The sequence below is a fragment of the Salmo trutta genome, chromosome 4 (assembly GCF_901001165.1).
Source record: "Salmo trutta chromosome 4, fSalTru1.1, whole genome shotgun sequence".
In the NCBI taxonomy this organism is placed as follows: domain Eukaryota; kingdom Metazoa; phylum Chordata; class Actinopteri; order Salmoniformes; family Salmonidae; genus Salmo; species Salmo trutta.
This window is the reverse complement of record NC_042960.1, coordinates 72,539,626-72,567,367: the sequence shown is the minus strand read 5'-3', so window position 1 is coordinate 72,567,367 and position 27,742 is coordinate 72,539,626. Positions and strand designations below refer to the sequence as shown.

The 27,742-nt window shown below is 43.3% G+C and overlaps 1 protein-coding gene across 1 annotated transcript in view; it reads left to right on the top strand.

Annotated features, from left to right (window-relative positions):
* tbc1d2b (TBC1 domain family, member 2B) overlaps window positions 1-26,147 on the top strand; it is a 92,530-nt gene extending 66,383 nt beyond the window's left edge. Inside the window, exons 14-16 of the mRNA XM_029751995.1 lie at window positions 11,341-11,526; window positions 23,488-23,609; window positions 24,453-26,147. Coding sequence (XP_029607855.1) covers window positions 11,341-11,526; window positions 23,488-23,609; window positions 24,453-24,648 — 504 coding nt within the window. The 3' untranslated portion in view covers window positions 24,649-26,147. The remainder of the gene's footprint in view (window positions 1-11,340; window positions 11,527-23,487; window positions 23,610-24,452) is intronic.
* Window positions 26,148-27,742: the final 1,595 nt, after the last annotated feature.

Below are 27,742 nucleotides of genomic sequence, written 5' to 3'. Positions count from 1 at the left end.
TGCTAAAGAGAACCTTGACGACCTTGTACCTAGCCGGTGTGGATTCCGGTGGGGGTGCCCCCCGACCCAGGAAGTGGCAGTGCTGGCAACACTAGCTGCAGTAACCCATGGGGAGGGGGGTCACACTCGGACATTCAGAGAGGGGGTATATTACTGTGGCCCTGGTGGCACAAAATCAAAAGTCTGACTGCATGGAGATGCTTGGGAATATGGTCAATACGGGGGACCTTGTTGTAGGTGTTTCAGGGAAAAGGTTTGACCTCCATCATCTAGGACGTGACAATGGTTAATAAAATCTCTCCATTTCTGCCCATTTTCTCTGCACGGTCTGGCAGGCCTTCTCATACAGCTGCAACTGTATATGCATTTGTAAATCAAGACCTTTCTTGAGTTGGGCTCTGGGATGGTGCAACTGTTGAGAATCTGAGCCTATGGTTGTGTGGGGGGAAGGGCTGAGTGTGTATGAGTGTGTGGGGGAAGGGTTGAGTGTGTGGGGGGAAGGGTTGAGTGTGTGGGGGAAGGGTTGAGTGTGTGGGGGGAAGGGTTGAGTGTGTGGGGGGAAGGGCTGAGTGTGTATGAGTGTGTGGGGGAAGGGTTGAGTGTGTGGGGGGAAGGGTTAAGTGTGTGGGGGGAAGGGTTAAGTGTGTGGGGGGAAGGGTTGAGTGTGTGGGGGGAAGGGCTGAGTGTGTATGAGTGTGTGGGGGGAAAGGTTGAGTGTGTGGGGGGAAGGATTGAGTGTGTGGGGGGAAGGGTTGAGTGTGTGGGGGGAAGGGTTGAGTGTGTGGGGGGAAGGGCTGAGTGTGTATGAGTGTGTGGGGGAAGGGTTGAGTGTGTGGGGGGAAGGGTTGAGTGTGTGGGGGGAAGGGTTGAGTGTGTGGGGGGAAGGGTTGAGTGTGTGGGGGGAAGGGTTGAGTGTGTGGGGGGAAGGGTTGAGTGTGTGGGGGGAAGGGTTGAGTGTGTGGGGGGAAGGGTTGAGTGTGTGGGGGGAAGGGTTGAGTGTGTATGTGTGTGGGGGGAAGGGTTGAGTGTGTATGTGTGTGTGGGAGGAAGGGTTGAGTGTGTGGGGGAAGGGTTGAGTGTGTATGTGTGTGTGGGGGAAGGGTTGAGTGTGTATGAGTGTGTGGGGGGAAGGGTTAAGTGTGTGGGGGGAAGGGTTAAGTGTGTATGAGTGTGTGGGGGGAAGGGTTGAGTGTGTATGTGTGTGGGGGGAAGGGTTGAGTGTGTGGGGGGAAGGGTTGAGTGTGTATGTGTGTGGGGGGAAGGGTTGAGTGTGTATGAGTGTGTGGGAGGAAGGGTTGAGTGTGTGGGGGGAAGGGTTGAGTGTGTGGGGGGAAGGGTTAAGTGTGTGGGGGGAAGGGTTAAGTGTGTATGAGTGTGTGGGGGGAAGGGTTAAGTGTGTATGAGTGTGTGGGGGGAAGGGTTGAGTGTGTGGGGGGAAGGGTTAAGTGTGTGGGGGGAAGGGTTAAGTGTGTATGAGTGTGTGGGGGAAGAGTTGAGTGTGTGGGGGGAAGGGTTAAGTGTGTGGGGGGAAGGGTTAAGTGTGTGGGGGGAAGGGTTGAGTGTGTGGGGGAAGGGTTGAGTGTGTGGGGGGAAGGGTTGAGTGTGTGGGGGGAAGGGTTGAGTGTGTGGGGGGGAGGGTTGAGTGTGTATGAGTGTGTGGGTGTGTGTGGGTGTATGTGTATGAGTGTGTGGGTGTATGTGTGTATCCCACAACTGTTGAGAAGGAGTAAAAGATGTTAGGGATGATTCACAATAATTGTTTGCTAATATAATAATTGCTTGTAATAATGTAATTTTGGTAACGGCGAGACTGGCGAGAGGTAAAATCCTTTTCATAAATTGCCTACATTACTACAAATATTAATAGCTAATTATGGAAAATAAGAAACAGGATTTATATTTTGATGGCTATATATAATCCAATTCGAGGTGAGGGCGATGGAAATGCATTTGGTGGTTGATCTACTTCTGTTCTGTAAATGGCCCTGTGTGCTCTTTTCCCAGGATGGATCCCAGTCTGTTCAGGGCCCTGGGATACAGGGGTCGGGGGTGGTCTGCCGGGCATTGGGATGACAACCCAACTCGGGATGAGGAGGGCTTTTAGCGGGGGGAATAGTGGGGACCAATTGGAGGTTTACTTAGTAGCAATGCAAATATCATGGTACTTTGGTACGTTTACAAACATATATTTTTGATAAATAGAATTGAAAGTTGTCTCATTATGGTAAATAGCTAAATAAGTATAGCCAGTTATAATTGTAAAGGTTTAGTAGATAATAAGAACAGACAACCAGTATTTACCTGGTTAAAAGAGAAGGAATATAATATCTATTGTTTACAGGAAACTCATTCAACAATTTTAGATGAAGTTTTGTGGAAAAAAGGACTGAGGGGGATAAATATATTTCTCCCATGGGCAAAGAAATTCAAAAGAGTTGATGGTTTTAATTGACAGAAATGTTGATCCAAATGTGCAAATTGTCCAAACAGATTATCAAGGTAGATGGATTATTTTAAATATGTTATTGGACAATAAACAGATATGGCTTATTAACCTATACGGTCCAAATAATGATGATCCAAGCGTCTTTGAAAATACAGTGCCTTGCGAAAGTATTCGGCCCCCTTGAACTTTTCCACCTTTTGCCACATTTCAGGCTTCAAACATAAAGATATGAAACTGTAATTTTTTGTGAAGAATCAACAACAAGTGGGACACAATCATGAAGTGGAACGAAATTTATTGGATATTTCAAACTTTTTTAACAAATAAAAAACTGAAAAATTGGCCGTGCAAAATTATTCAGCCCCTTTACTTTCAGTGCAGCAAACTCTCTCCAGAAGTTCAGTGAGGATCTCTGAATGATCCAATGTTGACCTAAATGACTAATGATGATAAATAGAATCCACCTGTGTGTAATCAAGTCTCCGTATAAATGCACCTGCTCTGTGATAGTCTCAGAGGTCCGTTTAAAGCGCAGAGAGCATCATGAAGAACAAGGAACACACCAGGCAGGTCCGAGATACTGTTGTGGAGAAGTTTAAAGCCGGATTTGGATACAAAAAGACTTCCCAAGCTTTAAACATCCCAAGGAGCACTGTGCAAGCGATAATATTGAAATGGAAGGAGTATCAGACCACTGCAAATCTACAAAGACCCGGCCATCCCTCTAAACTTTCAGCTCATACAAGGAGAAGACTGATCAGAGATGCAGCCAAGAGGCCCATGATCACTCTGGATGAACTGCAGAGATCTACAGCTGAGGTGGGAGACTCTGTCCATAGGACAACAATCAGTCGTATACTGCACAAATCTGGCCTTTATGGAAGAGTGGCAAGAAGAAAACCATTTCTTAAAGATATCCATAAAAAGTGTCGTTTAAAGTTTGCCACTAGCCACCTGGGAGACACACCAAACATGTGGAAGAAGGTGCTCTGGTCAGATGAAACCAAAATCGAACTTTTTGGCAACAATGCAAAACATTATGTTTGGCGTAAAAGCAACACAGCTCATCACCCTGAACACACCATCCCCACTGTCAAACATGGTGGTGGCAGCACCATGGTTCAGGCCTGCTTTTCTTCAGCAGGGGCAGGGAAGATGGTTAAAATTGATGGGAAGATGAATGGAGCCAAATACAGGACCATTCTGGAAGAAAACCTGATGGAGTCTGCAAAAGACCTGAGACTGGGACGGAGATTTATCTTCCAACAAGACAATGATCCAAAACATAAAGCAAAATCTACAATGGAATGGTTCACAAATAAACATATCCAGGTGTTAGAATGGCCAAGTCAAAGTCCAGACCTGAATCCAATCGAGAATCTGTGGAAAGAACTGAAAACTGCTGTTCACAAACGCTCTCCATCCAACCTCACTGAGCTCGAGCTGTTTTGCAAGGAGGAATGGGCAAACATTTCAGTCTCTCGATGTGCAAAACTGATAGACACATACCCCAAGCGACTTACAGCTGTAATCGCAGCAAAAGGTGGCGCTACAAAGTATTAACTTAAGGGGGCTGAATAATTTTGCACGCCCAATTTTTCAGTTTTTTATTTGTTAAAAAAGTTTGAAATATCCAATAAATTTCGTTCCACTTCATGATTGTGTCCCACTTGTTGTTGATTCTTCACAAAAAATTACACTTTTATATCTTTATGTTTGAAGCCTGAAATGTGGCAAAAGGTCGAAAAGTTCAAGGGGGCCGAATACTTTCGCAAGGCACTGTATATATAAGAATTTATCAACTCTACAAGCAACACTAGACTATATTATTATGGTGGGAGATTTCAATACGGTCTTAAATACCTCTATGGAGCGGAAAGGAAATCACACTACAAACTATCACCCTAGTGAGATATACATGGAGGAGGGTTAATATCCTGACCTAGTGAGATGGAGGAGGGTTAATATCCTGACCTAGTGAGATATACATGGAGGAGGTTTAATATCCTGACCTAGTGAGATATACATGGAGGAGGTTTAATATCCTGACCTAGTGAGATATACATGGAGGAGGTTTAATATCCTGACCTAGTGAGATATACATGGAGGAGGTTTAATATCCTGACCTAGTGAGATATACATGGAGGTTTAATATCCTGACCTAGTGAGATATACATGGAGGTTTAATATCCTGACCTAGTGAGATATACATGGAGGTTTAATATCCTGACCTAGTGAGATATACATGGAGGAGGTTTAATATCCTGACCTAGTGAGATATACATGGAGGAGGTTTAATATCCTGACCTAGTGAGATATACATGGAGGAGGTTTAATATCCTGACCTAGTGAGATATACATGGAGGAGGTTTAATATCCTGACCTAGTGAGATATACATGGAGGAGGTTTAATATCCTGACCTAGTGAGATATACATGGAGGAGGTTTAATATCCTGACCTAGTGAGATATACATGGAGGAGGTTTAATATCCTGACCTAGTGAGATATACATGGAGGAGGTTTAATACCCTGACCTAGTGAGATATACATGGAGGAGGTTTAATATCCTGACCTAGTGAGATATACATGGAGGAGGTTTAATATCCTGACCTAGTGAGATATACATGGAGGAGGTTTAATATCCTGACCTAGTGAGATATACATGGAGGAGGTTTAATATCCTGACCTAGTGAGATGGAGGAGGTTTAATATCCTGACCTAGTGAGATGGAGGAGGTTTAATATCCTGACCTAGTGAGATATACATGGAGGAGGTTTAATATCCTGACCTAGTGAGATATACATGGAGGAGGTTTAATATCCTGACCTAGTGAGATATACATGGAGGAGGTTTAATATCCTGACCTAGTGAGATATACATGGAGGAGGTTTAATATCCTGACCTAGTGAGATATACATGGTGGAGGTTTAATACCCTGACCTAGTGAGATATACATGGAGGAGGTTTAATATCCTGACCTAGTGAGATATACATGGAGGAGGTTTAATATCCTGACCTAGTGAGATATACATGGAGGAGGTTTAATACCCTGACCTAGTGAGATATACATGGAGGAGGTTTAATACCCTGACCTAGTGAGATATACATGGAGGAGGTTTAATATCCTGACCTAGTGAGATATACATGGAGGTTTAATATCCTGACCTAGTGAGATATACATGGAGGAGGTTTAATATCCTGACCTAGTGAGATATACATGGAGGAGGTTTAATATCCTGACCTAGTGAGATATACATGGAGGAGGTTTAATATCCTGACCTAGTGAGATATACATGGAGGAGGTTTAATATCCTGACCTAGTGAGATATACATGGAGGAGGTTTAATACCCTGACCTAGTGAGATATACATGGAGGAGGTTTAATATCCTGACCTAGTGAGATATACATGGAGGAGGTTTAATATCCTGACCTAGTGAGATATACATGGAGGAGGTTTAATATCCTGACCTAGTGAGATATACATGGAGGTTTAATGTCCTGACCTAGTGAGATATACATGGAGGAGGTTTAATATCCTGACCTAGTGAGATATACATGGAGGAGGTTTAATATCCTGACCTAGTGAGATATACATGGAGGAGGTTTAATATCCTGACCTAGTGAGATATACATGGAGGAGGTTTAATATCCTGACCTAGTGAGATATACATGGAGGAGGTTTAATATCCTGACCTAGTGAGATGGAGGAGGTTTAATATCCTGACCTAGTGAGATATACATGGAGGAGGTTTAATATCCTGACCTAGTGAGATATACATGGAGGAGGTTTAATATCCTGACCTAGTGAGATATACATGGAGGAGGTTTAATATCCTGACCTAGTGAGATATACATGGAGGAGGTTTAATATCCTGACCTAGTGAGATATACATGGAGGAGGTTTAATATCCTGACCTAGTTAGATATACATGGAGGAGGTTTAATATCCTGACCTAGTGAGATATACATGGAGGAGGTTTAATACCCTGACCTAGTTAGATATACATGGAGGAGGTTTAATATCCTGACCTAGTGAGATGGAGGAGGTTTAATACCCTGACCTAGTGAGATATACATGGAGGAGGTTTAATACCCTGACCTAGTGAGATATACATGGAGGAGGTTTAATATCCTGACCTAGTGAGATATACATGGAGGAGGTTTAATATCCTGACCTAGTGAGATATACATGGAGGAGGTTTAATATCCTGACCTAGTGAGATATACATGGAGGAGGTTTAATATCCTGACCTAGTGAGATATACATGGTGGAGGTTTAATATCCTGACCTAGTGAGATATACATGGAGGAGGTTTAATATCCTGACCTAGTGAGATATACATGGAGGAGGTTTAATATCCTGACCTAGTGAGATATACATGGAGGAGGTTTAATATCCTGACCTAGTGAGATATACATGGAGGAGGTTTAATACCCTGACCTAGTGAGATATACATGGAGGAGGTTTAATATCCTGACCAATTGAGATATACATGGAGGAGGTTTAATATCCTGACCTAGTGAGATATACATGGAGGAGGTTTAATATCCTGACCTAGTGAGATATACATGGAGGAGGTTTAATATCCTGACCTAGTGAGATATACATGGAGGAGGTTTAATATCCTGACCTAGTGAGATATACATGGAGGAGGTTTAATATCCTGACCTAGTGAGATATACATGGAGGAGGTTTAATATCCTGACCTAGTGAGATATACATGGAGGAGGTTTAATATCCTGACCTAGTGAGATATACATGGTGGAGGTTTAATATCCTGACCTAGTGAGATATACATGGAGGAGGTTTAATATCCTGACCTAGTGAGATATACATGGAGGAGGTTTAATATCCTGACCTAGTGAGATATACATGGAGGAGGTTTAATATCCTGACCTAGTGAGATAATCATGGAGAAGGTTTAATATCCTGACCTAGTGAGATATACATGGAGGAGGTTTAATATCCTGACCTAGTGAGATATACATGGAGGAGGTTTAATATCCTGACCTAGTGAGATATACATGGAGGAGGTTTAATATCCTGACCTAGTGAGATGGAGGAGGTTTAATATCCTGACCTAGTGAGATATACATGGAGGAGGTTTAATATCCTGACCTAGTGAGATATACATGGAGGAGGTTTAATATCCTGACCTAGTGAGATATACATGGAGGAGGCTTAATCAAGCTAGTCGTCTTGACTACTTTCTTATGCCATTCTCTCTGGCACCAAAAGTTTAAAATGTGTTGATAGGGGACAGAATGCGGTCGGATCATCACATAATTGGCATATATATTACTCTTACAGAATTTCCACGTGGGCGAGGATATTGGAAGTTTAATCAAAGCCTACTAGATGATAAATTGTTTAGAACTAAGACAGAAGAATTTATAACTGACTTTTTCAGACATAACATAGGTACAGCAGATCCCCTTATTGTATGGGACACTTTTAAATGTGCCTTTAGAGGCCGTGCAATTCAGTACTCATCTATAAAACAAAAGCAATTTAGGTCAAAGGAGTCCATATTAACAAAGGAAATGGAAGAACTAACAGTACAGTTAGATAGCAATAAAAACGGTACCATAGAGGCACAGAATAAGTTAAGAGGAAAAACTAAAAGAAATGGAGGAACTTATTGAAGAAAGATACAGTGTAATATATTATAAAAAATAAAGCGAACTGGATGGAATATTGGGAAAAATGAACCAAATTATTTGGTTCATATCTTACATATAGAAATGCTACCAAAAAAAATTATTACAACTTTTTACAAATGGAGCCATGCATGATTCTCCGAATTATATTTTGAAAGAGGAAGTGAAGTACCTTAACAATTTGTTTTCGTTTCAGGCTCCTCCATCTCCACTAACTGAAACTAATTGTATGGATTTTTTTCCTAATAATAATGTAAAATGAACATCTGTACAGAAAGACTCATGTGAAGCCAAATTACAGAGGAGGAACTTCTAGATGCAATTGGGGCCTTTTTAAGGATTGGAAAACTCCAGGGCTGGATGGCACACCAGTGGAAGTATACCAAACCTTTATTGATTCACTTAGAGGACCATTATTAGCATGTTTTAACCACTCCTATATAAATGGTAGATTATCAGACACTCAACAAGAAGGTCTGATATCATTATTACTGAAACGGGACCCAAATGGTGTATATATAAAGATCCAGTCCATTAAAAAAAATTGAGACCTCTTACACTTCAGTGTTGTGATGCAAATATCCTAGCAAAATGCTTGGCGCATAGAATTAAAGAAGTATTGTCAGATATTATTCATCCTAATCAGACAGGTGTTTTACATGGATGATACATTGGAGATAATATAAGACAAGTACTGGAAATAATAGAATACTATGAAATATCGGGGACACCAGGCCTGGTTTTCATAGCTGATTTTGAAAAGGCTTTTGATAAAGTACGACTGGAGTTTATATATAAATATATATAAATGCGTAGAATATTTCAATTTTGGGGAATCTTTTATAAAATGGGTTAAAGTTATGTATAGTGTAAAATAGTAAATAATGGCTACATAATGGCTACATCTCAGAAAGTTTTAAACTATCTAGAGGAGTAAAACAAGGTTGTCCACTATCGGCATATCTATTTGTTATTGCCATTGAAATGTTAGCTGTTAAGATTAGTTCAAACAATAATATTAAGGGATTAGAAATCCGTGGATTAAAAACTAAGGTGTCATTGTACGCCGATGATTCATGTTTTCTTTTAAAACCACAATTAGAATCTCTCCACGGCCTCATAGAGGATCTAGATACTTTTGCTATCCTCTCTGGATTAAAACCAAATTATGATCAGTGTACTATATTACGTATTGGATCACTAAAAAAATGCAAATTTTACAATATCGTGTAGTTTACCAATTAAGTGGTCTGATGGTGATGTGGACATACTCGGTATACAAATTCCAAAAGAAAGAAATGATCTCACTCCAATACATTTTTATAGAAAGTTAAAAAATAGATAAGATCTTGCTACCATGGAAAGGAAAATACCTGTCTATTTGTGGAGAAATCACCCTGATTTTCTCTTTAGTCATATCACAGTTTACCTATTTGTTTATGGTTTTGCATATACCTAGTGACCTGCTTTTTAAATGATATGAACAAAACATATTCAATTTTATTTGGAATGGCAAGCCAGACAAAATTAAAAGGGCCTATTTATATAACGAATATGAATTCGGAGGGCAGAAATTATTAAATATTAAAGCATTAGACCTCTCACTAAAGGCATCAGTCATACAAAAGTTATACTTAAATTCAAACAGGTTCTCTAGTAAATTGGTAAGAATGTCTCATCCTTTGTTCAAGAAAGGCCTTTTTCCCTTTATTCAGATTACACCTGCTCACTTTCGGTTGTTTGAAAAGGAAATAATCTCCAAAATATCATAATTTTTTAAACAAGCCTTAGAAAGTTGGTTGCAATTTTAGTTTAATCCACCTGAAAAGACAGAACAAATAATACAACAAATATTGTGGTTAAACTGAAATATACTAATTGATTAAAAAAACACGTGGACTGGTGGAGTTATGTCATAGCCAAGAACCCTAAGGTTCTTCGAGGATCTTAGAAGAACTCCTGTTAACCCTAATGTTTTGTGTAAGCACAATTTAACCACTACACTGGAGCGTCCATAGGGTATTTGGTATTTTATTAGGATCCCCATTAGCTGTTCCAAAAGCAGAAACTACTCTTCCTGGGGTTCCACACAAAACATGAAACATAATACAGAACATCATTAGACAAGAACAGCTCAAGGACAGAACTACATACATTTGTTTTTAAAGGCACACACAGCCTACATATCAATCCACACAATCTGTCTAGGTCAAATAGGGGAGAGGCGTTATACCGCAAGGTGTTGCTTTATCTGTTTTTGAAACCAGGTTTGTTGTTTATTTGAGCAATATGAGATGGAAGGAAGTTCCATGCAATAAGGGCTCTATATAATACTGTACGCTTTCTTGAATTTGTTCTGGATTTGGGGACTATGAAAAGACCCCTGGTGGCAAGTTTGGTGGGATAAGTGTGTGTGTCAGAGCTGTTTGTAAGTTGACTATGCAAACAATTTGGGATTTTCAACAGATTCATGTTTCTTATAAAAAGAAGTGATGCAGTCAGTCTCTCCTCAACTCTTAGCCAAGAGAGATTGGCAGCATAGTATTTATATCAGCCCTCTGATTACAGTTAAGAGCAGAATGTGCCGCTCTGTTCTGGGTCAGCTGCAGCTTAACTAGGTCTTTCCTTGCAGCACTGGACCACATGACTGGACAATAATCAAGATAAGACAAAACTAGAGCCTGCAGAACTTGCTTTGTGTGGTGTAAAAAAATCTGAGCATCTCCTTATTACGGCCAGACCTCTCCTCATCTTTACAACCATTGAATCTATATGTTTTGACCATGACAGTTTACAATCTAAGGTAACGCCAAGTAATTTAGTCTCCTCAACTTGTTTAACAGCCACACCATTCATTACCAGATTCAGCTGAGGTCTAGAACTTAGGGGAGGATTTGTACCAAATACAATGCTCTTAGTTTTAGAGATGTTCAGGACCAGTTTATTACTGGCCAACCATTCCAAAACAGACTGCAACTCTTTGTTAAGGGTTTCAGTGACTTCATTAGCTGTGGTTGCTGATGCGTATATGGTTGAATCATCAGCATACATAGACACACACATGCTTTGTTTAATGCCAGTGTGTCTGTGCAGCTGGCTGAACATTTGACGTCCCTACCTGTATGTCCTCTGTCTGTCCTCTCTCTGAGGACCACCGAGTGTTCAAGGACCTGCTGAATTAGTGTTGAGGTTAGGGACTGAGGTGACCCCTGTATGTTCTTTCACCTCTAGGTGGACCAGCGTGTTTTTAAGGACCTGCTGAGTGAGAAGCTGCCCAGACTCCACGCCCACTTTGACCTCTACAAGGTTGACTCCTCCCTCATTACCTTCAACTGGTTCTTGGTCCTCTTCGTAGACTCCGTGAACTCTGACCTCCTCTTCAAGATCTGGGATGCCTTCCTGTACGAGGGACCGAAGGTAGGCTGGATGACATGGTAAAATGGTTAACAGGGTAGGATAGTAGGATGGTTAACAGGGTATAATGGTAGGATGGTTAACAGGATAGGATGGGTAACAGGGTAGGATTGGTAGTATGCCTCCTTGCCTGTCCAACATTTCCTCATCTCCCACCCCTTCTAATGCGACTATCCCCGATGCTTCTCTCGCTTTTTCCCTGCCCCGCTACAAGGTTTCTCCCTGCAGGCGGTCACTGAGTCCGAGGTGCTAAAGGAGCTCCTGAAACTTGACCCCAAAAAACATCTGGGTCAGATGGTTTAGACCCTTTCTTCTTTAAGGTTGCTGCCCCTATCATCGCCAAGCCTATCTCTGACCTTTTTAACCTGTCTCTCCTCTCTGGGGAGGTTCCCATTGCTTGGAAGGCAGCCACAGTTCATCCTTTATTTAAAACCTGTTGAGGCCACGGGTTAGCAATGAACCCTGAGACGGGATTGCTAGCAAGGCTGGAAATTCAAAACATCAAAAATCTAATAATTTCAATTTCTCAAACAATCAACTATTTTACACCATTTAAAAGATAAACATCTCCTTAATCTAACCACATTGTTCGATTTTCAAAGAGGCTTTACGGCAAAAGCATAAAGTTAGATTATGTTAGGACAGTACATAGCCACAAAAGTACAAACATCCATTTTCAATTCAAGGTCAGGCGTCACCAAAAGCAGAAACCAGCTAAAATTATGCACCAACCTTTGACAATCTCCATCAGATGACACTCCTAGGACATTATGTTATACAATACATGCATTTTTTGTTCCATCAAGTTCATATTTATATCCAAAAACCGCATTTTACAGTAGCGGTGAAATTCTGATTTTTTTCTTCTCTGAAATGCTTCCGGTGAACAAAGTTACAATTTTCAAAATTACTATTCGAAAACATTGGTAAATTATAATATTGTCATTCAAATAATTATAGTTTAACATTTCATAAATGATACTGTCTTGCCAGATTTCAAAATAACTTTACTGGGAAATCACAAGTTGCAATAAACCGGGTGCTGTGCTAAGAACAATAAGCTAGCCTAATTAGCTTAGCATCATCTTGTAACCATGTAATATCAATAATACTATTGTCAATAATCCATTACCTTTGATTATCTTCATCCATTGGCAGTTCCAGGAATTCCAGGTCCACAACAAATGTGGTTTCTTTTGACAAAGTTCATAATTGATGTCCAAATAACTCCAAGTTGTTCCATGTTGTTAGCGCTTCGGTGGCTACTAAAAAGTAGCGCGGGGGGGGTGTGTGAAGTCACGGCGAAAAGTTAAAAAAGTTATAAAAATAATCTATTTACGTTTGTTCAAACATGTCAAACGTTGTTTAGCATCAATCTTTAGAGCCATTTTTAACGTGAAACATCAGTAATGTTTCAACCCGACCTCACCTGTGTCTAGAAAAACGTTTTTTTTAAATGTCTCGTGTCTCATGATTGCGCAGGTGCAGGCCATAATGGAAGTGACGACATCCCAGGGACGTCAACTTCAATGCATTCTAATTTGCTCCCTGTTAATCATAGAAGCTTCAAACAACTTTATAAAGATCGCTGACATCTAGTGGAAGCCGTAGGAGTTGCGAACTGAATCCTTTCTCACTATGGTATCTAATAAACAATGACACTAAATAGTACAGCCACAAAATTCTCATTTTTTTAAATCTATTTTTCTCAGGTTTTTGCCTGCAATTTGAGTTTTGTTATACTAACAGACACCATTCAAACTGTTTTAGAAAATTCAGAGTGTTTTCTATCCGAATGTGTTAATAATATGCATATCCTAGCTTCTGAGTTGGTGTAGGAGGCAGTTAAAAATGGGCACATATTTTTTTCAAAATTCTCAATACTGCCCCCGTGGCCCGTAGAGGTTAAAGGGGAGATCAAGCTGATCCTAACTGTTATAGGCCTATTTCTATTTTGCCCTGTTTATCAAAAGTGTTGAAAAACTTGTCAATAATCAACTGACTGGCTTTCTTGATGTCTATATTATTCTGTCTGGTATGCAATCTGGTTTCCACTCAGGTTATGGATGTGTCACTGCAACCTTAAAGTTCCTGTTGTGCTACTATATTTATTAACTTGGCCAAAGCTTTTGGACCATTCCATTCCTGTTGGCCGGCTAAGGAGTATTGTTGTCTCTGAGGGGTCTTTGGCCTGGTTTGCTAACTACCTCTCTCAAAGAGTGCAGTGTATAAAGTCAGAACATCTGCTGTCTCAGCCACTGCCTGTCACCAAGGGAGTACCCCAAGGCTCAGTCCTAGGCCCCACGCTCTTCTCAATTTACATCAACAACACAGCTCAGGCAGTAGGAAGCTCTCTCTTCCATTTATATGCTGATGATACAGTCTTATACTCAGCTGGCCCCTCCCTGGATTTTGTGCTAAATGCTCTACAACAAAGCTTTCTTAGTATCCAACAAGCTTTCTCTACCCTAAACCTTGTTCTGAACACCTCCAAAACAATGGTCATGTGGTTTGGTAAGAAGAATGCCCCTCTCCCCACAGGTGTGATTACTACCTCTGAGGGTTTAGAGCTTGAGGTAGTCACCTCATACCAGTACTTGGGAGTCTGGCTAGACGGTACACTGTCCTTCTCTCAGCACATATGAAAGCTGCAGGCTAAAGTTAAATCTAAACTTGGTTTCCTCTGTCGTAATTGGTCCTCTTCCACCCCAGCTGCCAAACTAACCCTGATTCAGATGACCATCCTACCCATGCTAGATTACAGAGACATAACTTATAGACTGGCAGGTAAGGGTGCTCTCGAGCGGCTAGATGTTCTTTACCATTCGGCCATCAGATTTGCCACCAATGCTCCTTATAGGACACATCACTGCACTCTATACTCCTCTGTAAACTGGTCGTCTCTGTAAACCCGTCTCAAGACCCACTGGTTGATGCTTATTTATTAAACCCTCTTAAGCCTCACTCCCCCCTATCTGAGATATCTACTGCAGCCCTCATCCTCCACATACAACACCCGTTCACTCCCCCCTATCTGAGATATCTACTGCAGCCCTCATCCTCCACATACAACACCCGTTCAGCCAGTCACATTCTGTTAAAGGTCCCCAAAGCGCACACATCCCTGGGTCGCTCCTCTTTTCAGTTCGCTGCAGCTTGCGACTGGAACGAGCTGCAACAAACACTCAAACTGGACAGTTTTATCTCCATCTCTTCATTCAAAAACTCAATCATGGACTCTTACTGACAGTTGTGGCTGCTTTGCGTGATGTATTGTTGTCTCTTCCTTCTTGCCCTTTGTGCTGTTGTCTGTGCCCAATAATGTTTGTACCATGTTTTGTTCTGCTACCATGTTGTGTTGCTACCATGTTGTTGTCATGTTGTGTTGCTACCATGCTGTTGTCATGTTGTGTTGCTACCATGCTGTGTTGCTACCATGCTGTTGTCATGTTGTGTTGCTACCATGCTGTTGTCATGTTGTGTTGCTACCATGCTGTGTTGTCATGTTGTGTTGCTACCATGTTGTTGCCATGTTGTGTTGCTACCATGTTGTTGCCATGTTGTGCTGCTACCATGTTGTTGCCATGTTGTGTTGCTACCATGTTGTTGTCATGTGTTGCTACCATGCTGTGTTGTTGTGTTGCTACCATGTTGTGTTGTCATGTTGTGTTGCTACCATGTTGTGTTGTCATGTTGTGTTGCTACCATGTTGTGTTGTCATGTTGTGTTGCTACCATGTTGTGTTGTCATGTTGTGTTGCTACCATGTTGTGTTGTCATGTTGTGTTGCTACCATGTTGTGTTGTCATGTTGTGTTGCTGCTTTGCTATGTTGTTGTCTTAGGTCTCTCTTTATGTAGTGTTGTGGTGTCTCTCTTGTTGTGATGTGTTTTGTCCTATATTTGCTGTATATGTTATTTTTTATTTTTTTTTAATCCCAGGCCCCCGTCCCCGCAGGGAGTCTTTTGCCTTTTGGTAGGCCGTCATTGTAAATAAGAATTTGTTCTTCACTGACTTGCCTGCTTAAATAACGGTTAAATAAAAATGAAAAACAGGGTAGAATGGTTAACATAGTGGAGTGGTAGGATGGTTAACATGGTAGAGTGGTAGGATGGTTAACATAGTGGAGTGGTAGGATGGTTAACATGGTAGAGTGGTAGGATGGTTAACATGGTAGAGTGGTAGGATGGTTAACATGGTAGAGTGGTAGGATGGTTAACATGGTAGAGTGGTAGGATGGTTAACATAGTAGAGTGGTAGGATGGTTAACCACCCCCTTCTACTACTACCTAGGATGGTTAACAGAGTGGAGTGGTAGGATGGTTAACAGGGTAGAGTGGTAGGATGGTTAACATAGTAGAGTGGTAGGATGGTTAACATAGTAGAGTGGTAGGATGGTTAACATAGTAGAGTGGTAGGATGGTTAACATAGTAGAGTGGTAGGATGGTTAACAGAGTAGAGTGGTAGGATGGTTAACATAGTAGAGTGGTAGGATGGTTAACATAGTAGAGTGGTAGGATGGTTAACATAGTAGAGTGGTAGGATGGTTAACATAGTAGAGTGGTAGGATGGTTAACATAGTAGAGTGGTAGGATGGTTAACATAGTAGAGTGGTAGGATGGTTAACATGGTAGAGTGGTAGGATGGTTAACATGGTAGAGTGGTAGGATGGTTAACATGGTAGAGTGGTAGGATGGTTAACTTGGTAGAGTGGTAGGATGGTTAACTTGGTAGAGTGGTAGGATGGTTAACTTGGTAGAGTGGTAGGATGGTTAACTTGGTAGAGTGGTAGGATGGTTAACTTGGTAGAGTGGTAGGATGGTTAACTTGGTAGAGTGGTAGGATGGTTAACTTGGTAGAGTGGTAGGATGGTTAACATAGTAGAGTGGTAGGATGGTTAACATAGTAGAGTGGTAGGATGGTTAACATAGTAGAGTGGTAGGATGGTTAACATAGTAGAGTGGTAGGATGGTTAACAGGGTAGAGTGGTAGGATGGTTAACATAGTAGAGTGGTAGGATGGTTAACATAGTAGAGTGGTAGGATGGTTAACATAGTGGAGTGGTAGGATGGTTAACATAGTAGAGTGGTAGGATGGTTAACATAGTGGAGTGGTAGGATGGTTAACAGGGTAGAGTGGTAGGATGGTTAACAGGGTAGAGTGGTAGGATGGTTAACGTAGCAGAGTGGTAGGATGGTTAACATAGTAGAGTGGTAGGATGGTTAACAGGGTAGAGTGGTAGGATGGTTAACAGGGTAGAGTGGTAGGATGGTTAACAGGGTAGAGTGGTAGGATGGTTAACGTAGCAGAGTGGTAGGATGGTTAACATGGTAGAGTGGTAGGATGGTTAACATGGTAGAGTGGTAGGATGGTTAACATGGTAGAGTGGTAGGATGGTTAACATGGTAGAGTAGTAGGATGGTTAACATGGTAGAGTGGTAGGATGGTTAACATAGTGGAGTGGTAGGATGGTTAACATAGTGGAGTGGTAGGATGGTTAACATAGTGGAGTGGTAGGATGGTTAACATAGTAGAGTGGTAGGATGGTTAACATAGTAGAGTGGTAGGATGGTTAACATAGTAGAGTGGTAGGATGGTTAACATAGTAGAGTGGTAGGATGGTTAACATAGTAGAGTGGTAGGATGGTTAACAGGGTAGAGTGGTAGAATGGTTAACAGGGTAGAGTGGTAGGATGGTTAACATAGTAGAGTGGTAGCATGGTTAACAGGGTAGCATGGTTAACATAGTAGAGTGGTAGGATGGTTAACAGGGTAGCATGGTTAACATAGATTGGTAGAATGGTTAACAGAGTGGTAGGATGGTTAACATGGTAGAGTGGTAGGATGGTTAACAGGGTAGAGTGGTAGGATGGTTAACAGGGTAGAGTGGTAGAATGGTTAACATGGTAGAGTGGTAGGATGGGTAGCATGGTTAGCATAGTAGAGTGGTAGCATGTTAAACAGGGTAGGATGGTTAACATAGTAGAGTGGTAGGATGGTTAACAGGGTAGCATGGTTAACATAGTAGAGTGGTAGGATGGTTAACAGGGTAGCATGGTTAACATAGAGTGGTAGGATAGTTAACAGAGTGGTAGGATGGTTAACATAGAGTAGTAGTATGGTTAACAGGGTAGCATGGTTAACATAGTAGAGTGGTAGCATGTTTAACAGGGTAGGATGGTTGACATAGTAGATTGGTAGAATGGTTAACAGAGTGGTAGGATGGTTAACATGGTAGAGTGGTAGGATGGTTAACATGGTAGAGTGGTAGGATGGGTAGCATGGTTAACATAGTAGAGTGGTAGCATGTTTAACAGTGTAGGATGGTTGACATAGTAGATTGGTAGAATGGTTAACAGAGTGGTAGGATGGTTAACATGGTAGAGTGGTAGGATGGTTAACAGGGTAGAGTGGTGGGATGGTTAACATGGTAGAGTGGTAGGATGGGTAGCATGGTTAGCATAGTAGAGTGGTAGCATGTTAAACAGGGTAGGATGGTTAACATAGTAGAGTGGTAGGATGGTTAACGGAGTGGAGTGGTAGGATGGTTAACAGGGTTGATTGGTTAGAGTGGTAGGATGGTTAACTGGTTAGAGTGGTTAACTGGTTAACTGGTTAACTGGTTAGAGTGGTAGCATGGTTAACATAGTAGAGTGGTAGGATGGTTAACTGGGTTGATTGGTTAACTGGTTAGAGTGGTAGGAAGGTTAACAGGGTAGGGTGGTAGGACTGGTTAACAGGGTAGGTGGAATTCCTGCCTCATGGAGAGTCCCTTTTTAACTGAATCCCAGCCTCATGGAGAGTCCCTTTTTAACTGAATCCCAGCCTCATGGAGAGGCCCCTTTTTAACTTAACAAACCTTCGAGCTGAAACAAGAAGGAACTTCTGGGGCCCCACAGTTGTCTTCTAAATAGTTAATGATTCACATCACTCAGCGAAGTGCCCGTCTCTACCAGATCAGGACGAGGCATTGATACCAGATCAGGACGAGGCATTGATACCAGATCAGGACGAGGCATTGATACCAGATCAGGACGAGGCATTGATACCAGATCAAGACGAGGCATTGATACCAGATCAAGACGAGGCATTGATACCAGATCGGGACGAGGCATTGATACCAGATCGGGACGAGGCATTGATACCAGATCGGGACGAGGCATTGATACCAGATCGGGACGAGGCATTGATACCAGATCGGGACGAGGCATTGATACCAGATCGGGACGAGGCATTGATACCAGATCTAACCATAGGCTTACTACCAGATCAAATCGTATTTGTCACATGTGCCGAATTCAACAGGTTACAGTGAAATGCTTACTTACAAGCCCCTAACCAACAATGCTGTTTTAAGAAATAATGGCAATGTGAATAGTCTGGGTAGCCATCAGACTAGATGTTCAGGAGTCTTATGGCTTGGGGGTAGAAGCTGTTCAGCAGTCTGATGGCTTGGGGGTAGAAGCTGTTCAGCAGTCTGATGGCTTGGGGGTAGAAGCTGTTCAGCAGTCTGATGGCTTGGGGGTAGAAGCTGTTCAGCAGTCTAATGGCTTGGGGGTAGAAGCTGTTCAGCAGTCTAATGGCTTGGGGGTAGAAGCTGTTCAGCAGTCTAATGGCTTGGGGGTAGAAGCTGTTCAGCAGTCTGATGGCTTGGGGGTAGAAGCTGTTCAGCAGTCTGATGGCTTGAGGGTAGAAGCTGTTCAGCAGTCTGATGGCTTGGGGGTAGAAGCTGTTCAGCAGTCTAATGGCTTGGGGGTAGAAGCTGTTCAGCAGTCTGATGGCTTGGGGGTAGAAGCTGTTCAGCAGTCTAATGGCTTGGGGGTAGAAGCTGTTCAGCAGTCTAATGGCTTGGGGGTAGAAGCTGTTCAGCAGTCTAATGGCTTGGGGGTAGAAGCTGTTCAGCAGTCTAATGGCTTGAGGGTAGAAGCTGTTCAGCAGTCTAATGGCTTGAGGGTAGAAGCTGTTCAGCAGTCTAATGGCTTGGGGGTAGAAGCTGTTCAGCAGTCTGATGGCTTGGGGGTAGAAGCTGTTCAGCAGTCTGATGGCTTGGGGGTAGAAGCTGTTCAGCAGTCTGATGGCTTGGGGGTAGAAGCTGTTCAGCAGTCTAATGGCTTGGGGGTAGAAGCTGTTCAGCAGTCTAATGGCTTGGGGGTAGAAGCTGTTCAGCAGTCTAATGGCTTGGGGGTAGAAGCTGTTCAGCAGTCTAATGGCTTGGGGGTAGAAGCTGTTCAGCAGTCTAATGGCTTGGGGGTAGAAGCTGTTCAGCAGTCTAATGGCTTGGGGGTAGAAGCTGTTCAGCAGTCTGATGGCTTGGGGGTAGAAGCTGTTCAGCAGTCTGATGGCTTGAGGGTAGAAGCTGTTCAGCAGTCTGATGGCTTGGGGGTAGAAGCTGTTCAGCAGTCTGATGGCTTGGGGGTAGAAGCTGTTTAGAAGCCTCTTGGACCTAGACTTGGCGCTCCGGTACCACTTGCCGTGCGGTAGCACAGAGAACAGTCTATGACTAGGGTGGCTGGAGTCTTTCACAATTTTTAGGCCCTTCCTCTGACACTGCCTGGTATAGAGGTCCTGGATGGCAGGAAACTTGGCCCCAATGATGTACTGGGCCATTCGCACTACCCTCTGTAGTGCCTTGCGGTCGGAGGCCGAGTAGTTGCCATACTAGGCAGTGATGCAACCCGTAAGGATGCTCTCGATGGTGCAGCTGTAGAACCTTTTGAGGATCAGAGGACCCATGTCAAATGTGTTCAGTCTCCTGAGGGGGAATAGGTTTTGTCGTGCCCTCTTCATGACTGTCTTGGTGTGCTTGGACCATGTTAATTTGTTGGTGATGTGGACACTAAGGAACTTCAAGCTCTCAACCTGTTCCACTACAGCCCCATCGATGTGAATGGGGGCGTGCTCGGTCCTCTTTTTCCTGTAGTCCACAATCATCTCCTTTGTCTTGATCACTTTGAGGGAGAGGTTGTTGTCCTGGCACCACACGACCAGGTCTCTGACCTCCTCCTTATAGGCTGTCTCATCGTTGTCGGTGATCAGGCCTACCACTGTTGTGTCATCGGCAAACTTAATGATGGTGTTGGAGTCGTGAACAGGGAGTACAGGAGGGGACTGAGCACGCACCCCTGAGGGGCCCCCGTGTTGAGGATGAGCGTGATGGATGTGTTGTGGGCGGCCCGTCAGGAAGTCCAGGATCCAGTTGCAGAGGGAGGTGTTTAGTCCCAGGGTCCTTAGGTTAGTGATGAGCTTTGAGGGCACTATGGTGTTGAACGCTGAGCTGTAATCAATGAATAGCATTCTCACATAGGTGTTCCTTTTGTCCAGGTGGGAAAGGGCAGTGGATCATCTGTGGATCTGTTGGGGCAGTATGCAAATTGGAGTGGGTCTAGGGTTTCTGGGTGTCGTGACGTTGTATTAGTTAATGTGACGACTGTTGCTCATCGAATGATTAACGGTTTATAATTACGTGATTAAATGAATTAAGCAATGAATCAAGCAATTATTAACTCATTAACCTGGGGCACCATGGGAACATTGTTTTGATTGAGTTTCTATTTCCCAAATTAACTCAAAGGATATCAGAATTTCGATTACAACAGTCGCTAAATTAATCAATTTCCTCTACAGTCTCATAATCTGAAAGTCGTATAATCCGGGAATCTGCACGGACTCGGGCTTTACCACTGAATTTACCACACCAATCTTAGTTGAATATTTATTTACTAGCAAGCTAAAATGATGATAAAAATGCACATACACAAAACACAGTCTAGCTATTGATTAGGACTTAGTATAACGGGCCAACACACTATGGCGCTTGTTACCCAAAATGGGGATTTTAAAGAGAGAGAAAGAAAGGAAGTACACGAGAGAAATATACATTTGGGTTCATTTGTCAGCCATGCTTATTTAACTAGCCTTGCCCCGAACTGCCACTCTTATGGGTCAGAATATAATGATGTAATTACGTGTTGGAGTTCTCAGGTGGGAAGCTCCGCGTGGGTCGTTTAGGCTTCTAAATGACGCAGTTCTCCGGCGCAACTCTCTGGTTGTCCTCACGATGTCAGTGTCCTTCTTGGCTAAGTGGTCTGATCCTCACCCTTGATCGGAAAGGGGTCTTCTGAGGACAGACAGCTCTGTAGCTCAGAGCTCACAGCTTCGGCTCGAGTGGTGTCGATACCACGATTCAATGGAGAGTGGAGGCTGGGTGGTTCGGCTTGAATTCACCCGCTTAGACACAGCTACTCGTCCGTAGCTCGTGTAGAAAAATATTTCTTTGTCTTCAACCTTGTGTTTCGTTTTGGGGTTCGTCGACTTTGTTAGACCTTAGCTGCAGCTTGGGGTCAATAGTCTTCTCTGTTAATTCTTCACTCTCCTGTCTTATACCCTCGGGTCAGAAGTGGGTGTAACAGCCTTTAGGGCAATTCTCTGGGCGGACCAAGTAAAGGGGGCAAGGCTTAGATTTGGCTAAAAATCCGATTTTAGACACTAACTTCACATTTCATCTTTATCAAAACATTCTGTTTGATTTGGATATTTTCCAAACAGCGTACAATGTATAAACATCAGGCATATACTGGGAAAACTCTTAAAGGTACAATGTTTTCATAATAACGTCATCTCTTAACCTTTAAAAACAAATACAAAAGTTACATACATTTTAATATTCCACTTTTCGTCATAACCACCATTGTGGCTGACGGAAACCATTGTTCCAAAGTCCCTTTATTGCATGTTTAATGTTCTGAGGCCAGTTCTCCATTGTTAGGACAAAGGAATTTCTCTGTATTATGGGCATGAGGTGTCATAAAACCCCCACATCTTCAGACCCCTAGATCTCTCCTCCTCTGTTGGGGGTTTGGGAGATAATCTGTAGGGTGGTGGTCTCCTGTACCCTGACCTGATCAGGACAGTCATGACATGGGATAATGGTGTTGATGTGCTCAGGACAAGGCATTGATACCAGCTCTAACCATAGGTTTACTACCAGATCAGGACAAGGCATTGATACCAGCTCTAACCATAGGCTTACTACCAGATCAGGACAAGGCATTGATACCAGCTCTAACCATAGGCTTACTACCAGATCAGGACAAGGCATTGATACCAGATCAGGACAAGGCATTGATACCAGCTCTAACCATAGGCTTACTACCAGATCAGGACATTGCACAAGGCATTGATACCTGATCTAACATCAATCAATCAAATGTATTTTATAACGCCTTTTAAAATCAGCAGTCACAAAAAAATAAACTTAAGTGCTTTACAGATACTAAAACCCCACAGAGCAAGCAATGCAGAGGAAGAAGCACAGTGGCTAGGAACAACTCCCTAGAAGACAGGAACCTAGGAAGAAACCTAGAGAGGAACCAGGCTAGGAGGGGTGGCTAGGAACAACTCCCTAGAAGACAGGAACTTAGGAAGAAACCTAGAGAGGAACCAGGCTATGAGGGGTGGCTAGGAACAACTCCCCTAGAAGACAGGAACCTAGGAAGAAACCTAGAGAGGAACCAGGCTATGAGGGGTGGCTAGGAACAACTCCCTAGAAGACAGGAACCTAGGAAGAAACCTAGAGAGGAACCAGGCTAGGAGGGGTGGCTAGGAACAACTCCCTAGAAGACAGGAACCTAGGAAGAAACCTAGAGAGGAACCAGACTCTGAAGACTTGTAACGGTCTTTAGACTTAGCGTTAATCTGTCATAGGAAGCTGACTGAGTCTGTCATGGGAAGCTGACTGAATCTGTCATAGGAAGCTGACTGAATCTGTCATGGGAAGCTGACTGAATCTGTCATGGGAAGCTGACTGAGTCTGTCATGGGAAGCTGACTGAGTCTGTCATGGGAAGCTGACTGAGTCTGTCATGGGAAGCTGACTGAGTCTGTCATGGGAAGCTGACTGAGTCTGTCTTGGGAAGCTGACTCAGGTTTCATTTAACAGTGACTTTCATGGCTCTGTCTCTCCTCAGATCATCTTCCGCTTCGCCCTCGCTCTCTTCAAGTACAAGGAGGAAGAGTTTCTGAAGCTTCAGGACTCCATGGCCATCTTCAAGTACCTTCGCTATTTCACTATAACTATCCTGGACTGGAGGTACAGTACTCTAAACCTACCATATTCTCTCTGTGTGTATTGAGTAATGTCTGTCTGTCTGTGTATTGAGTAATGTCTGTCTGTCTGTGTATTGAGTAATGTCTGTCTCTCTGTGTATTGAGTAATGTCTGTCTCTCTGTGTATTGAGTAATGTCTGTCTGTCTGTCTGTGTATTGAGTAATGTCTGTCTCTCTGTGTATTGAGTAATGTCTGTCTGTCTGTGTTTTGAGTAATGTCTGTGTTTTGAGTAATGTCTGTGTTTTGAGTAATGTCTGTCTGTCTGTGTTTTGAGTAATGTCTGTCTGTCTGTCTGTGTATTGAGTAATGTCTGTCTGTCTGTCTGTGTATTGAGTAATGTCTGTCTGTGTATTGAGTAATGTCTGTCTGTCTGTCTGTGTATTGAGTAATGTCTGTCTGTGTATTGAGTAATGTCTGTCTGCGTATTGAGTAATGTATGTCTCTCTGTGTATTGAGTAATGTCTGTCTCTCTGTGTATTGAGTAATGTCTGTCTCTCTGTGTATTGAGTAATGTCTGTCTGTCTGTGTATTGAGTAATGTCTGTCTGTCTGCGCATTGAGTAATGTCTGTCTGTCTGCATATTGAGTAATGTCTGTCTGTCTGTCTGTGTATTGAGTAATGTCTGTCTGTCTGTGTATTGAGTAATGTCTGTCTCTCTGTGTAGTGAGTAATGTATGACTCATTAGAATGACCAGTAATACTGTGTGTTTACTGTAGATGCTGATCAAGTCTGTTGGCTTTCTTGCCGGATATGAAACTATTTTGAAACCTGTTGTGTGTCATCTGTATCTGTGTGTGCGTCTCTCTCTCTCTCTCTCCCTGCAGGAAGTTGATGAGCATAGCGTTTGTGGACATGAATCCGTTCCCCCTGAGGCAGATCCAGAACCGCCGGACCTTCCATCTGGAGAAGGTTAGACTAGAGCTGACAGAGCTTGAGGCCATCAGACAAACCTTCCTCAGAGAGAGAGACACACACACCGACGCAGGCCCGCTGTGTAGCGACGATGAGGAGGACAACTAGCCAATCAGAGGGCCCAGGCCAACTAGCACATCAGTAGAGAGACTGACCACGGCCCCCGACGCACGCAAGCTTTGTAGCGACAACTAGCATACAGCCAATCAGGATCCAGGTCTGTGAGATTCTATCGTATCACCTGCAGACTCCAGCCAATTAGGGCCCTAGCCTGGCTGTCCCGCCCACCTTCAGACCAAACAGACGCTGTCCTGAGTAATGACCCACCATATATCCACATACTCCCCACTCTCTGCAACGCTGGACCTGCCAACCTCCATGTTCTCCACATGCTGAACCCTGTGGCTTGGACCCGTCACCTCCATGTTCTCCACATGCTGAACCCTGTGGCTTGGACCCGTCACCTCCATGTTCTCCACATGCTGAGCCCTGTGGCTTGGACCTGTCACCTCCATGTTCTCCACATGCTGAGTCCTGTGGCTTGGACCTGCCACCTCCATGTTCTCCATATGCTGAGCCCTGTGGCTTGGACCTGTAACCTCCATGTTCTCCACATGCTGAACCCTCTGGCTTGGACCTGTAACCTCCATGTTCTCCACATGCTGAACCCTGTGGCTTGGACCTGTAACCTCCATGTTCTCCACATGCTGAACCCTGTGGCTTGGACCTGTAACCTCCATGTTCTCCACATGCTGAGGCCTCTGGCTTGGACCTGTCACCTCCATGTTCTCCACATGCTGAACCCTGTGGCTTGGACCTGTAACCTCCATGTTCTCCACACGCTGAACCCTGTGGCTTGGACCTGTCACCTCCATGTTCTCCACATGCTGAACCCTGTGGCTTGGACCTGTCACCTCCATGTTCTCCACATGCTGAGCCCTGTGGCTTGGACCTGTAACCTCCATGTTCTCCACACGCTGAACCCTGTGGCTTGGACCTGTAACCTCCATGTTCTCCACATGCTGAACCCTGTGGCTTGTTGAGGACCTGTCACCTCCATGTTCTCCACATGCTGAGCCCTGTGGCTTGGACCCGTCACCTCCATGTTCTCCACATGCTGAACCCTGTGGCTTGTTGAGGACCTGTCACCTCCATGTTCTCCACATGCTGAACCCTGTGGCTTGTTGAGGACCTGTCACCTCCATGTTCTCCACATGCTGAACCCTGTGGCTTGTTGAGGACCTGCCACAGGAATGTTCTCCACATGCTGAACCCTGTGGCTTGTTGAGGACCTGTCACCTCCATGTTCTCCACATGCTGAGCCCTCTGGCTTGGACCCGTCACCTCAATGTTCTCCACATGCTGAACCCCGTGGCTTGTTGTGGACCAAAACGCTTTTGTCCATATGTTCTTTAAATGACTTTCAGTATTCCTACCAATCTTTTGTAAAGGTGTTAATCTTTTTGTTGTGGCTGAGGGACATTGAGCTGAGATTGACATGACAACCACAGTGTTATTCTGTCCCACAGCCATACAGCTGTGATTACAGGGCTGGATCATGCCAATCTGAATCAGTATTTTTCTAATAAATCATTGTGCTCTTTAGAGAGGAAGGACTGATTTTTGTATTCGTAGATAACCTGACTGCTATAGCCCTCTCAAATTATAGGTAGGTGGGTTTCTTGTTTCCAGATTTGGTTGATCAATGATCGATTTTGTAGGAGACAATGCTGCTGTAATATACTAATATACAGTAACCAGCACACCTTGTTGGTAACCCCTGTCTGTCTACGAAGCACTTTGAACCACTTTTACCAAAACGTCTATTGATTGGCGCTTTCCATAGAAACCTTGGACCAATAATAGTCCCATCATTCCAGACTCCAGTACATTTCCTGAAATGCTGTTCCCTCCTGTCCCGCGGAACGAAGTATGAGGAACTAGAAGAAGCAGAACCCGGATTCACTTCAACCCTGTCACGGGGGCAAGAGTTATTGAACTCTGCACAGCTTCAAGTCCCTCTGCAGTAACATGCTGTCATATCACCATCATGTGGTTGGAAGTGTTTACAAGGGAATTTACTAGTCTTGAGTATCACCTGTCTTTCTCTTCACTTATTTTTGTGCTTTCCAGACACATCAAATGTTTCTTTGATATTTGTTCTGAAATGTTTCGGCACATCAACACTGACTAGACCAAACATTAGGAACCGTTTTTTTATATTGAGTTGCACCCCCCTTTTGCCCTCAGAACAGCCTGAATTCTTCGGGGCATGGACTCTACAAGGTGCCGAAACCGTTCCACAGGGATGCTGGTCCATGTTGACTCCAATGCTTCCCCACAGTTGTGTCCAGTTGGCTGGATGTCCTGGGTGGTGGACCATTCTTGATACACACAGGAAACTGTTGAGTGTGAAAAACCCAGCAGCGTTGCAGTTCTTGACACAAATCGGTGCACCAACTACCATACCCCGTTCAAAGGCACTTAAATATTTTGTCTTCCCTATTGACCATCTGAATGGCACCACTTACACAATCCATGTCTCAATTGTATCGAGGCTTAAAAATCCTTCTTTAACCTGTCTCCTCCCCTTCATCTACACTGATTTGAAGTGGATTTAACAAGTGACATCAATAAGGGATCATAGCCTTCACCTGGATTGTCTGTCATGGAAAGAGCAGGTGTTCTTAATGTTTTGTCCACTCAGTGAATGTTTCCACTTAATTTAGTATTAGATTGAGAGTGGCTGACTATATTATTATATTGGCCTACTATATTGAATGTGACTTTTTTTATATACAAATGGAGAATTGTGGTGTCGCACAACGCCCTATAAACAATGAAAAGTTGTCTTATAGTTGTACTGTGAGGTGTGTTTTCTCTGAGAGCTGGTCTCTCTACGAACCTTCTGATGTCGAGTGCTGTACCCATCCATCATGTTACCATGGTTTCACTCCGCTACCTTACCTATATAGGTTGATTATTTGACAGGATTGCACCCGACATTAAAATACTCACTAACTTCACACTCTTCCTGTTGACCAATCACTTTATGTATTTGTTCCCATGTTTAATTTCTTTGATCAAAGTATCGTATCACCTTGTATCTCAGCTGGTTTCTTTCTGTATTCAGCTATAAGCTATCCCTTGTTATTGCTGTTGTAAGGTTTGAAGGTGTGTCTAACCACTCCTCCATCCTAAC